This window comes from Sebastes fasciatus, chromosome 14 (assembly GCF_043250625.1).
Source record: "Sebastes fasciatus isolate fSebFas1 chromosome 14, fSebFas1.pri, whole genome shotgun sequence".
In the NCBI taxonomy this organism is placed as follows: Eukaryota; Metazoa; Chordata; class Actinopteri; order Perciformes; family Sebastidae; genus Sebastes; species Sebastes fasciatus.
The window spans coordinates 2502605-2517154 of record NC_133808.1 but is presented as its reverse complement, the minus strand read 5'-3'; the positions used below and the strand labels follow the sequence as shown (position 1 = coordinate 2517154).

The 14550-nt window shown below is 40.9% G+C and overlaps 1 protein-coding gene across 3 annotated transcripts in view; it reads left to right on the top strand.

Moving 5' to 3' along the window:
• The window catches only part of dnah7 (dynein, axonemal, heavy chain 7), a 116936-nt gene that overhangs the window by 44680 nt on the left and 57706 nt on the right, over positions 1-14550 (top strand). For all 3 annotated transcript variants that reach the window (XM_074658131.1, XM_074658129.1, XM_074658130.1), the window contains exons 27-32: positions 1364-1491; positions 1791-2003; positions 2973-3071; positions 4006-4254; positions 7485-7634; positions 10694-10876. In XM_074658131.1, the coding sequence (XP_074514232.1) occupies positions 1364-1491; positions 1791-2003; positions 2973-3071; positions 4006-4254; positions 7485-7634; positions 10694-10876 (1022 nt within the window). The remainder of the gene's footprint in view (positions 1-1363; positions 1492-1790; positions 2004-2972; positions 3072-4005; positions 4255-7484; positions 7635-10693; positions 10877-14550) is intronic.

The following is a 14550-nucleotide window of genomic DNA, read 5'->3' as shown; positions in this document are numbered from 1 at the left end:
ATGGGCACCTGCATTTGTCACATACTGATATGGCGTACTGATAAGGTGGAATGGTGTCTACGGAAATGCTCCTCAGGGTGTGCTCATTACAAAAAAGTGTCCAGAGCTCGCTGATCTATTTGCATCTTTGAACCCTCTGTGGCCGACATTGCTGTCTTTAAGAGGCTGTAGCGGGCTCAAAAGGCTAGGGTGAAGATGCTGCTATCGTATGAAACTAGACGACCTAAGAAATCCATTGGTGCCAACCAAGTCACATTCGATTGTCGGGCAGGAGGCTAAATAACGCTCCAAATTTGGGAGAGGGAAAACATGCATGGCCATTATTCGAATAATAATCAAATAATACCCAGTGATTTTCGAATAGTATTTTTGCCTGGAATGCACATCCCTAGTACCCCACGAGTCTCCCCTTTACAGACAGGCCTATTTTATGATAATCACATGCAGTTTGGGGGCAAAAACAATGTAGTTTTATGCATGCAGTACAAATGTGTTATTTTTGCCTATTCTAAAATGGTGTATTTGAATATTTCTGCATACTGGGGTCCCTAAACAGTCTTGGAATTGCATAAATTGGGTTTCACTGTAAAGCTGAAACTCTTGTGTATCCAATGAGTCCAATTGTATTCATGTGTGATGATGTTATTCCCGATAGTAGTCATTTTATATAGTGAGACCATTTATTCGAATCTTCACCTACCTGTATAAAATGACCTGTGGTGACCTCTAGGATAATCACAGCCTCATGAAACTTTACAACCACAAACTAGAGACCTAGAGCATTCAGAGGATGGATGGATCAAACTAGAGACCTAGAGCATTCAGAGGATGGATGGATCAAACTACAGACCTAGAGCATTCAGAGGATGGATGGCTTTCCTAGCTAGATTGACAATAAGGGGGTTTCTGAGCAGTTTCCACAACAGAAGTATTCGCCATCCTAATGCCGAAAAAATGCAATTCTTGCGGAAATCTCCAAATGTCAAAAGTTTCACAGCATGGCTTCTTCTATGGTGTTCCTCATGGTCTTGGTGTCTTAATGTGGTATTTTGGAGGGATTATTGATCATTTTGATTAATTTTCAAGTGGTAAAAGAAAAGGTTAAATTTAGCACCAAATCTGGGTAACAAATGGTATGTATATATAACAACTTATGTATATATATGTTATACTGTTGACCTGCTATCTCTCCCTAAAGACCCCCTGCACCCCCCTAAAAACGACAAGAAATGGTTCTATGTGGGATCTCTAACGGTTAATACTGCAAATGTTTTTACATGACTTTTCAGCTGCTTTCATCAGAGTCCAAAGTCACAAAGAACAATTAAATACATACTGTATCTTGCTGCATCTGTGTGTCTAGGAATTGCTGCCCATGCTGAGATGCTGATGTTTGAAGGGACAGAGCTAAAACTGGACCCCTCCTGTGCTGTTTTCATTACTATGAATCCTGGCTACGCGGGACGCTCTGAGCTACCAGACAATCTCAAGGTTCAGCTTCTCAGCCTTTCCTTCTATTTTACATGTCCGAACTATGAGTTCGGGAACGCAAATTCAAAGGCATATTCACATACATAATTTAGTAGTTTGAATTACAATTGGAAAAATCAGCATTCTGTGTTTCTCGGGTAAAAGTAGTTTAAAATACAGGCCTGTTTTATGCCTGTGTCCACACATTACTGATGTAAAAACAGCTAAAATAAGACTTGCATAATTTTAGAACTACTTCAGTTCAAAATGTTTTGAAATGAAAAATGTTTCCATTCAGCAAAAGTGTCTCTTTACACCAGGCTCTGTTCAGGACTGTGGCTATGATGGTACCGGACTATGCAATGATCGCAGAGATTGTGCTCTACTCGTGTGGCTTTGTGACTGCACGGCCCCTGTCGGTGAAAATTGTGGCCACTTACCGACTGTGTTCGGAGCAGCTCTCCATGCAGCATCACTACGACTATGGGATGAGGGCTGTCAAGTCTGTGCTTACTGCTGCCGGAAACCTCAAGGTATCTTCATCTTAATGTGATGGATTTTTTACCTGAATATTTTCCCAGAAAATAATTTGGTGACTCTTACACATAAGCATTGTGCCACTGTCAGCATGTTTGTTTTTCATCTTTTTAATGCCTTATACTCTTATTGTGACCGTTTCGAGAGATTTAAATGGTAATTTCTTTTCAGGAAAACACATTTTTATTAAAGTAGAACTATGTTTGATCTAAAAAACAAATGTAAATTTTCCCTTTAACTAAAAGACTGTAAAAAGAGTCTCTAATTGGGGTGCAACAATTTCTCAACTCTTGCTCAGTCTGTGTTGATGAAAGTAGTGCCGAGCAAGTTAAAAGGCAAACACGCACACACAGCTGTGTGTAATGTCTTGCCTCATCTTAAAAATAGATCTGGTTATAGTTTTAATGCAGAGGAAGCAGGTTTATTTTAAGTAGGGCTGGGTTACATATTGGTAGTTCTGTGATACTATTTGGATTGTGTGCACAATTGAAAGATTGTTTATGCCACTCTCTATGCAGCAGTAATCTTTCAGACACAGTGAGGAATCTTAAGAATTGGCCCAAACCTCCTTATTTCCCAAACACAACATGACAAACTGTTTTGCAGAGTGCAGTGATGTGTGAGAGAAAAAGAAAAGTGCTGTCAGTTTGGCTTTCAAAGAGAAAGTTATCAACAACCACCTGCATTTTTTATACACACGGGGATATGCCTCCACTTTGGTGACCTGATGCATACATACAATTTATTTTATCGGGTTCTATATAGACTTAGCAGGGACGCTAAGCCTGTTGCCTTTTTAAGTTTTGCTTTTGGAAAACAGAGGTGTCATTTAGACACTTGCTACACCTGCTAACCGATGCAGCTTCTTGAAATGATTGGTTGAGATTGCCATGTTGCTCAGACAGACTTCACAATGACAAGTTCTTCTCCTTTTCTCCTCTTCTTCCGGGTTTGTTGCACTGTAGCTCACTTTTCCAGAAGAGAATGAAGACACCCTGCTGCTGAGATCCATTATTGATGTCAATCTGCCCAAGTTCCTTTCCCATGATCTGAAGCTATTCGAGGTACGACACAGTGGAGCTCCTCCTGTCCTGATTAATGGAGCGACACACATCAAGTGATGTCGGCCCATGTTGATTCCAGTCACTTCATTTGGAGCCATGATGCACAAGGACAATTTAAGTCTGTTTGAGTCAGAACAGTTCACTGGAGTGTGTGTGTGCGTGAGTGAGTTTCTGAATATGTGTGTTTCCATCAACTGTCGTCACCCCACACATCTCAAGGTGAACGTGTATGCTTGTGTGTTTCCATTGTATGTTAGCAGTATATTTTTGGCATTATTGGGCAAAAATTCCATAATAACCTTTCAGCATATTGTAATTGAAGTGTTCTGAGAGAAAACTAGACTTCTGCACCTCATCATGGCTCTGTTTTCAGACTTTAGAAAATTTAGCCCGTGACGGGAGACTTTGGCCGACTTATTCATTTCAGGGAGAGCGTTCCTATTGGCTGTGCTCCAGCTGGTGGGCGGTGCTTGGTATTTCCTCAACTGATCTCAGCATGGCTGCCGGGTCACAAACTTTTAAATTTTACAGCTAAACAGTACACTACAAGATGTGTCTGAAAAATGTTTACGTGAGAAATAGGCATTACAGTAACAGAATATTGATTCATATCTGATCAGCGCTGCCTAGTTTGACCGTTTGATTAAAGTTTGTGAGTGATTGACAGCTGCTCAGAGACGGCAAGGCTCCAGCTCGGCTTTGATTGGTTGTTTTCCTCCGGTCTGTGAAATCTTGCAGATGCCATTAGGAGCACCGGAGGACACAGAGGCACATAATTTTTTTCAGATTACCTGTCTCATGCACTACTGTCAGGATATAGTTATAAAAATATACTTTTTTAAATCATATTTGCTCCATTTCTACCCACTGCAGCTTTAACTCGGCAAAGATTTGATCCTCAGTGTTCTCCAACTACTTTGCCTTTCCACCTCAGGGTATCACCTCTGACCTTTTCCCGGGGGTCAAGCTTCCAAACCGAGACTACAGCGTCCTGCTGGAGGCCATCGAGGACAACTGCCAGCGCATGAACCTGCAAGTCACAGATTTCTTTGCTGAGAAGATCCTGCAGATCTTCGAGATGATGATCGTGAGGCACGGTTTCATGCTAGTGGGCGAGCCCTTTGGAGGCAAGACCAGCGCCTATCGTGTGCTGGCAGCAGCCCTTCATGACGTCTTTGAAAAGGTATGATGTCCTGTTCAAATCTCAGGTGGATGCTGTGGTCCTCATCTCTTGACAATACAGTGTTACAGGAATGAGTCCTAAAACCAGGAAATGAGTTAGCATTTTAGCACTTCCGGTTCCCTCGTCTGGAAGTCAATGGGTTTTCTGAATGGGTATTTAGTTAGATGTCTGAAATGAGGTCTGTGGTTAACACAAGCTGAAGAGATTTTAACGTTTTGTTTTACGATTTAAAATATATCAATAAATATCCCACTTGTGAGTTTTTAAGCCTTTATGTGTCTTAAAAAAGGCGGTTGCTAATAAGAGGCTAAATGAGACTACTAAACGTCATCATGCCGACTTGTCAGCCTTTGCAGTCTCGTTGTGTATACCTGCAGTTAGGCCACCGTGGTGTAGTTTGTTTATAGCCTAACGTTAGCTTTTTATTCTGCTGATTCCATTCACGCTTGCTGAACAAAGCGTGTAAGTATCATTAACGTTTGTTTGCCACAGAGCTTAGTTTCTGTCCAAAACCCAATGGAAAAATCACATTGGCTTTTTGTCAAGGGAACCCAGAGAGATGCTAACTTCCTGGTTGGCCTACAAAAATACGTCATCCCTGGAGCACTCTATACGAGTAATAAAACAAAAGCTGGATATGCTAACTGTGATGGCTGGAGAAATTGGGAAGGAATTGGTAATTCTAATATATATTGGCAACAGAAGTGGAGAGAAGTGGCAAGTTGGGCCGCAAGTTGTGTGTCAGCTTACTATATTTCATGATTCCTTACGTGGCATTAGGCCTTGATCAATAGCTACTTTAAACCACTTTATTTTCTTGGTTGCATTTCCCGTAGTTGTCCTTGAGGTCCAACGTATTTATTAGGTTCCTGTCAGGTATTAACCTGGTCAATTTGTCAGAGATTTCTGAGAAAAAGGCATTATTTTCAGATGGTTAACCATGCATTCTTTAATTGTATTGTATTACAAATTTTGACGGGGTTTCCGGAGTCCTTGGGACATGAACTTGCTCAATCAGTAAAAAAATATCATATAAACTTTCATGTCAAGTAAAAATATGTGTTACACCCAATATCCAAGGCTTATCTGAGCTACATGTTTTTCCCAAGTAAACACATCCATCCAATTTGTCAGAGCTGTAGTCTTTGTTTAGTAGTTATCGATCTCACAGAGAGGAGCAGAACTGGCTTGTTGTATTTACATGGCTGAGAGGGCCGAGAGGCAACCCACCAAGGAGACAGATGAAGGCCTGCTGATGGAACGCCTGGGAATGCCACATTTATCATCGTCATCCTTGTTGCTGCACGTCCACTGATCATGTCCAACCCCCCCTCCCCCTCCTCTTCCACCCCCACCCCCCCTCTGCTTTTTTTGTTGGTGTGTTTTTTTTCAGCAGCTTGCTTTTCTCATTGTTTTTAACTCAAAGTGACACATTGTCTGAAAAGCCGTTTGTTGCACTTTTTGCTTCTCTTCCTCTGTTAGCAGAAGTCCTGTCACACTGACAGTGATCTTCTAAGTAATTTATGAGTCTTGGCGGAGACAAGTTGGTGAAATGAGTGGCTCATCATGCTCGTTTTTGCTGCCTCTGTACCTTTGAAGTAAAGAATTCTTATGTGTATTTATATACTGTATGAGCAGTAGGTGATTTGTTAACTTTTAACAGGGAGGGTGGGTTTATTTGGTTCACCTGCGACTAGGCAACCGCCCCATGAACGACTTTTTTGGCTCTGTATTTTTTAATATCAACCCCCCCCCTCCCTGCTATATAGTATCCACCTTATCCCTAGCCCCCATGATGCCTTGCGTGAATTATGGGCGCAACTTCCGGCACGTGATGTCACTGAACCGGAACCAGCGTTTTCCATGGTAACAGTACGCTAATCGTCTCTCCTCTCCCGATTGTATTAATAAATCTAGTAAAACATGTGTGAACACCACCTATTACAGGTCAAACGGGATCATGTGATTATAGCCCAGCCTTCTACTATGGAGGGATGGAGGACGACCTGAAGAAGTGGCCTCAGATAACCTACACTATCATATTTAGCTACGTTATTGACTCCGTTGTTACAGACGATGAAGCGATGAACAATCTGAAAAGCTCTGAGGCAGATCAGGACTTCCACAGTAACAAGGTTTTTGTTTTTTTCTACACAGATAACCACACTTAAACTATCTGTAGTCTAATGCTGCCCACAAACTGCCTTACATTTTAAACTGTACAGAAAATAGTCAAAGTAACTGGCTGTCATTAAACCAACGATACAACGCTGTGTCCTCCCTACACATGAACCTATACCTGATGTTCTCCTGGCTCTGCTGTCAGTCCTTTTGAGGACCCGTCGTCTCTTCTCCGCTGCTCTTTTGTAGCCCAACCTTAAAGTAGGATACGGGTTTTCCTCGGTTGGCTTTTTGGCGACAAAATGAAATGAGCACACATAGAGAGTTTTGGGTGGTCAAGTTTAGGTTTCTCAGCCACATTCTACTGGATTCCTCGCGATGGAAACTGTACCGTTGGGCACAAGAACAAACCTTTTTTGTTTTGGGTGCATGTTCAACACACTGTTGTTGAAGCCACAAATTGAGCTTTGTGTGGTTGTTAGTACAGCCGCCAACAGCGCAACAAGTACAAGGACTCCCCAAGGACATTTTAGAAAATGCAAATTGAATGTTAGTTAAACATCTGTTAAAAAAAATAAAGCAGAATTTGCTAAGTTGAAGGCAAATTTCTTTTCAAAAGAAGCGCCGTTGGTGGTTAGCCACTATGGTTAGCCTATGGGACTAACTAGCTTAGTGCTTCTACCGCTACCTCACCGGAAGTTACGCCCATAATCATTTCTACAGTAATGCCCCTGAGAATAAGGTGGATAGATCAAACTGACAGAAGGGCGAAAGTCCCAAAAACAAAAAAGTCCTGATTACAAATCCATCTGCTACTTCAGCACCATGGACATGCCATGGATTTATGGCTGCTGATATTTCAGAGCCATGGTCGGGGTCATAGATGCTAACTTGCACCAACCTCAGTCAGATAAAGGATCAATGAGTCAGGCAGACTAGACTAACATATTCAACTATACAACCCCCTCTGCCTCTGTGTTGTATGTGTGGATCTATGTAAATACTGTATCTCATTTGTATTTGTCCGTGCATCTCCTTTTTTTTCTTGAGATGATATGTCTAATCTGTATGCCTGTCGTGTGTTTGCATGCCTGTGGTTGTTACACCAGGGTTTGATGGATGAGAACCAGGTGCAGATCACAGTTATAAATCCCAAATCCATCACCATGGGCCAGCTGTACGGCCAGTTTGACCCCGTCTCTCACGAGTGGTCTGATGGCATCCTCGCCGTCAGCTACAGAGCCTTCGCTTCCTCCCAGGTAAGATGGCTGCTCAGAGTACGGCAGTTTAAACCGTTTAAGGTTCAGACACAATCAAACAATGTGATGATATTCATATATTCATATAATATTTCACACTGCACAGACCCTGATAAAGTACTAATTTAGCAGAGGATGTAACATCTCCCAATGGCTCCCACGGCTTTTCCATGTGCTCAATACTGTTTATATTCACAAATATTAGCTTAAAATGTTGACCTCGACCGAAACCATTACTTTATACCAAAAGCCTGTCGGGAAGGCTGTGGTAAAGCTGCTCCAAAGGAAGGAAAGTAATTTCTTGTCTTTAGGTTTAGTCCAATTATACTGCTGAGTCTACTATGCGAGTACCAAACAAGCAGAATCTTCAAAACTGTTGACACCGTGTCATATTATGTGTCTACTGTGTCATGTATCAGAACAAACAATAGTTATTAAATAACAAAAAATATCCTAAACACTCACAGGCACATTGATTATTATTTTTTTTTAATTTTAAAGACATCTGTATGACAGAAGTTTAGCTGTAGGAGAGACGTAAACATTTTTCTAAAGGTGGTGTTTCTTTAAGGAACATGCAGTGTAGTATCTATCTTTCAGCTTCAGCTGGATCACAGTTGTTTCCTTTTTGATGTGAATTTTTAGGATTCTAGTATTGTGTCAAACTGGGCTTCCAACATACGTTAGATCTTGAAGTTTCTGTATCGGCTTGTTGAAACTTTCTTCTCTTCACAATTTTCTTTTTTGTCAGGAGAAAACTAAAAACATCTGTAACATCAAGAGTTATAGCACCTATCTTAACCCTTTATTTACTATGGGGACTGACATTACACATGAATACAATTGGGCGCAATGGATCCACAAGAGTCTCAGCTTTACCGTGGTACCCAATTTATGTAATTCAAGACTGTTTGGGATCCCCAGTATGCAGAAATATTCAAACACACCATTTTAGAATAGGTGAAAATAACACATTTGTACTGCACGCAAAAAACTGCATGTGATTATCATAAAGTGGGCATGTGTGTAAAGGGGAGACTCGTGGGTACCCATAGAACCCATTTACATTCACATATCTGGAGGTCAGAGGTCAAGGGACCCCTTTGAAAACTGCCAAGCAAGTTTTTCCCCCCCAAAAATGTAGCCTAACTTCGTAGCGTACCTTCACTCTAGCTTGAAAACTCAGCCCGCAACAACCTCTGAAAAGACAGAATAGCCGCCGGGCTCATCAGCGGGCCGTCAGAGATTTAAGGGGTTAACTGACACATAGCAGCATAGATCACATATTTTAAAACTGATGCCATCTCTCTGGAAACAGGCATTTGAGACAACTTTGTATCACCAGTTAATGCAAAAAGTACTTTCATTATATATCTGCCTCAGCTACTTCCTGCTGGGCAGCTACATAGCTGCTGTGACCTTGTCCGGGAATGTGTGCTCAAAATAGACACTCAGGCCACCGACCTGTAAAGCAGCGCAGAGATGACAACAGTAGAGATGTAGAATTATGCTATTGCTCCATAACGTCTTCCTCTGGGTTAAAACCCTTAAAGCATGTTACACTTGTGGCACATTCGGGATGTGGCCAGAAGTGCAACATACTCCAATGTTTCATGCTATATGGAGGCGTTCAACAAGAAGATGAGACTTTAGATGCATTATCGTCTCCTCGGTCTGGGATTAGGATGGATCATTGTGTACTAGGCATGACATTCCAATTAATTTCAAGCTGGTAGAAAGAGAGGCTGCGTTGACAGGGTAAACAAAAGAAACATTCTGCTGCCTTGTTAAATTTAGATCTTTAATAACGCTTTCATTCATGTACACACACTAGACACACATGGGCAGACGATATGCGGCCGACAGTGGAGGCATGTAATAATGGAAAATCATTTGTTCGCCCTATTCTCAAATTGTTTCCAAATGAACATGTCATTTTAAAAATTGGCTCGGTATATAAAGTTGTCATTTTACAAATTGTTTTTTTTTTTGTCAGTGAATAAGGAGCGTGTGGAGTGGTTATGACAGCCAAGGCAATACATACTGATGCAATGAAAATAGAAAACGAGAACAAGGCTTGTTTTAATTCAGTTTCAAAAAAGTAATTTTCCTCTCTGGGCAAAAGTCTGTCTTTGTTTTGTTCCTTTTTTCTGCATCACATTTTACTAAACTCATTTTTGTGTGTGCTAATCTGGAGTCAGCAGCAGTGTAGTGTATTAAACTCTCTGCATACACAATGTGATTTATTTTATTTTTTTTCAGTGCCAACGCTCTCTGTCAGATCATTACATTACAGTATACTCACTTCCCTCACAAGCACCAGATGGCCCAAGCCCAGGCATCTTCCATTTGTTTATATTACAACAAATCAATTTAAAGAACAGCTATTGCCAGCCCATTTAACTGGAGAACCGACGCTTGTTGTCAACCTCCATTATGACAGTGTGTAGGTGTTAATTTCATTCATTTAGCAAACATTCTTCGCTCAGATTATAATGTGCAGGAGTTCTTCCGTGACCTTGAAAGTATGCACTGGGGTTTCTGTAAGTGGGAAATATATGAATACAGTGTGTGCATATGATTAAAGGATACAGGCACTGTTTGTCATAAACCAAATGGTAGAACAGGAGTTGTTTTGGTGCACTTTTAAGCTCTTCTTCTAAACTTTAAAGCTCCATGAATACTTAAGAAATTCTGTATATTTTAGCACCACAGGGGCCAACCTTCTGGTAGATTCAGCTTGTCTTATCCTTGAAGTAAAAAGCCTCCCCAGCGTTTAGAGGGTGTTTATCTATCTGGCTGACTGTTTGTGCCTGCTTACATGCATACATCCCTCCTTCTGTCTGTCAAGCTACCTCACCATCAACAATTACATCATTTTACATGGCTCTACTTTAGTTATATTCGTTTGATTTTGATTAGTTACAATAAATAAAGAAGATAAGCCAGCAGGTTGTGACCGTTTATGACCTTTCTTTCGATGTATACGCATGTAATTTGTGCTATAAATGAAGATGTTCCTTCAAGGTGTAAGAAATCCTATTTCTCCCTTCCCGCAGAGCCCCGACAGGAAGTGGCTTATCTTTGACGGGCCAGTGGATGCCGTGTGGATCGAGAATATGAACACAGTACTCGACGACAACAAGAAGCTGTGTCTGATGAGCGGTGAGATCATTCAGATGTCACCACAAATGAGCCTCATCTTTGAGCCTATGGACCTGGAGGTGGCATCGCCAGCCACGGTGAGAAGCATCTTTACTTTGATTAAGAGCGTAGTTGGGACTGTGGGGTCGTATGAGGTACTTATCCATAGTCAGTGTATTAGATGGCGGTCGACACGCTCCCAGTTTGGAGAAACAGACCGGAGTACCAGCACGGTGGCTAACCAATGTACTGCATTAACATATTTTAGACACCTAAAAGAACAGCTCACCTAAAAAAATTAATATCAGTTTAAGTGTACGCTATATTTAGAATATTTTCACTGCTTTATCTAGCCGTCAGACAGCCCTTTCTGATGGGGAACTGAAGCCATTATATCAATCTATGCTCACTTCAAAGCAGCCAGACTCCTTTAACAAAAACAGTAATTTTACCTCGCAGAACACAGGAGTTTGGCGAATCTGCCCAAATTCACACAATTACACAAACAAACTAACCGATCGAGGCAGCGGTAGACCAGCAGCTCCCGTATTCTGCGAGGTAAAACAGTTTTTTTCGAGGGAGCATAGATGGATACAACAGCTTCAGTTCCGCGTCTGAAAGGGCTGCCTGACTGCAAGGAAAAACAGTCAAAATATTCTAAATATAGCGTACACTTAAACTGATAGTGCATTTTTTTTAGGATAAGAGAAGAAAACAGAGGAAGAGAGCGTAGGTAACGGCTTCAGTTCCCCGTCAGAAATTACTGTCTGACGGCAAAGTAAAGCAAAGAGAATATTTTAAATATAGTGTACACTTGAACTGATATATATATATTTTTTTAGGTGTCTAAAATCAGTTTTGCTGCTGCCCCCGTCCACAGCAGTACATTGCTTTGCTCCCGTGCCCGTACTCTTGTTTGTTTCTCCAAACTGGAGAACTATCCCTTTAAGGGTTTCATGTCGGTGTATCCTGCTTTTCCATTTTGTAGCAGTGATGGTTTCCAATCTCCAGATCTACAGTAGCTGAGGATGGATCACTTACTCTTCTTATTTAGAAATGTGCAATTTCTGTAATACAGATGGTAGTTTTCTTGCTGTAACATTGTGCTGCACTGGTTCTGATCATAATATATTCCAGCACTCCCTAACCCACATCATCTCATCATCCTTCCAATTACACAAAGGCTTTCCCTCATGGTGCCCTTCGTGCCTGTCTTTATTACACACACTCTCTTGTATTCACCTCAGTGGTCATGCGCTGGTGCTGTCTGCTTTCATTTTCTGTTATCGACCCAAACAGTTTAGACTAGAGTTTGTCTAAAATGGAACATCTGTACAAAATATTTGTGGGTTTTATCTATTAGATTAGATTAGATTCAACTTTATTGTTATGGTGCATAGTAAAAGTACAACGAAATGCATCTAACCACAGTGCAAACTAGTAAAGTACTGATTAAGACAATAGATACAAATGAGGAAAAATGTGGTGTATATATACCGATCAGCCATAACAAGTGAATAACATAGATTATCTGTTTACAATGGCACCTGGCAGTGGGGGGGAGATATTAGACAGCAAGTGAACATTTTGAACTTTGAACTTTGTGTTGGAAGCAGAAAAAATGGGCCAGCGTAAGGATGTGGGCGACTTTGACAAGGGCCAAATAGTGCTGGCTAGACAAATGGGTCAGAGCATCTCCACAACTGCAGCTCTTGTGGGATGTTCCCGGTCTGCAGTGGTCAGGACCTACCAAAAGTGGTCCAAGGAAGGAAAACCGGTGAACTGGTGACAGGGTCAGACCCGAAGCTCATTGATGCACGTGGGGAGTGAAGGCTGGCCCGTGTTGCCTGATCCAATAGAAGAGCTACTGGAGCTCAAACTGCTGAAAGAGTTAATGCTGGTTCTGATAGAAAGTTGTCAGAACACACAGTGAGGAGCAGTTTGTTGCATATGGGGACCGTTCAGGGTGCCCATGCTGTCCTAATGTTATGGCTGATCGCTGTACATGGACATATACATATATACAGATCGCAGTTAAGGTGCAAAGGATAGACATATGTTATATTCTGATGAATAAGAGTTAGTATAAGTTGCATACTGACGGAATATTGTATAAAAAATGTTGTGTAAGAGTATTATAAAGAATAGATTATATATACAGGTTGAGTTGTATTTATATCTATACACAGAGAGGTTATGTACATAGAGCTACAGTATATGCATATAGGTCTAAGTGAATATATATATATATAAGGTGAATATTAGAAAATAGATTTTATATGTACAGGTTGAGTCATAAGTAATATATATACGGGAGAGGTTTGTACAGATGACGATATATTCATAGGGAATATTTATTATTATTATTCAGGATATGCAGATCACATTTAGTCTTTACTTAATCTTCATTGAAGTGTCAGATGGGTGTAATGAATACTATTAAGCTCAGACAGTCGCAAGGAAGTACTCTGTGTGAAAGTCAGCTAGTTCACTTATTGCATTTTTTGATTGACTGCTTTTTAAAAATGTCTTCATGCATTTAACCGTTCCAGGACTTCATGTCCTCACTAAGTGAAATTACATTCCTCTTTTGTTCGCCGTTTCTCTCCTTCTATACCAAATTATGGCAATGTAAATATTTGCAATAGGTAAACATCCATTCATCCATTATCTGTAACCACTTATCCTATTCAGGGTCGCAGAGGCGCTGGAGCTGATCCCAGCTCGATAGATAAAAAACAATTTATTAATTTCATATTGTAGATTTCCCCCCCGTTCTCTCATATTTCAGAATATCTAGTTGCCTTTGCAGTACAGTTGTTGTCGCTGCTACCTGGCTTTGATTGAGTGAAGACAGCCTGTAGCTACTTCTCTTTACTAGCCAATGATGACATTCATCAGGAGGGCATAACACTTGGGATGCTCATGCTATCCCACCCCGTAGCTGTGCAGGCGTCTCAAAGGAAATATCCAGCATAGACTCTTTAAGTCAATCGTCAAACAACGACTAACAAAGAGATCACGGGTGACACACCACAACACAATCTGCAATCCATGTACAGATCTTTGGCAGTACATACATTTTTTTTGTAATTGTACCCGTCCTTATGGTTCTTTGTTGTGAGGCAGTATAAAAGGCTTTTGAATACAATACATAGATGCCTTGAGAGAATACCTTTGCATCTCCCTGGCTCTACTTTTTTATTAAGCAGACTTCTATTTTAGCTTCTGTATAGCCTGGCATCTGTTCCTTTCATCATGCTGAATGCAGCGGCATCAACATCTGATCACAATGAACTCCCCCTACTTTGTGCAGGATCCCTTCTGTGCACCGTTGCGCTCTCTTTTTCCCTTTTTTTTCCTCATCATTTTTCATCTTTTTCTCTCCCTCTCTCTCTATGAAAGTTATTTTTCTCCCTTTATGTACTATCTTAAAACCTTACTCTTCTTTTTTCCTTTCCCATCATATCTGCACGTCTCTTAGCCACAGCTCATACATTATGTCTTTGTCTCTGCTCATCTCTCTTCTTTGTTCTAACTTTACCTGCGCTCCGTCCTGAAGCTATTCCTTGAGTGGGACTTTGAGCTATGGGAGCTCATTAAAAGCTTCTCTTTAGGAAAAAGTTGTAATATAGCCATCAGGTGTTCATTAGACACGGTGTCACGTATGCAGCACACACTCATTTGCAGTGCTAACCAGTATAAAGGATATGATATTAATTATTTGGATGGACTCCATCATTTTTGTAATGTTCTGTCAAATAGGGACCAC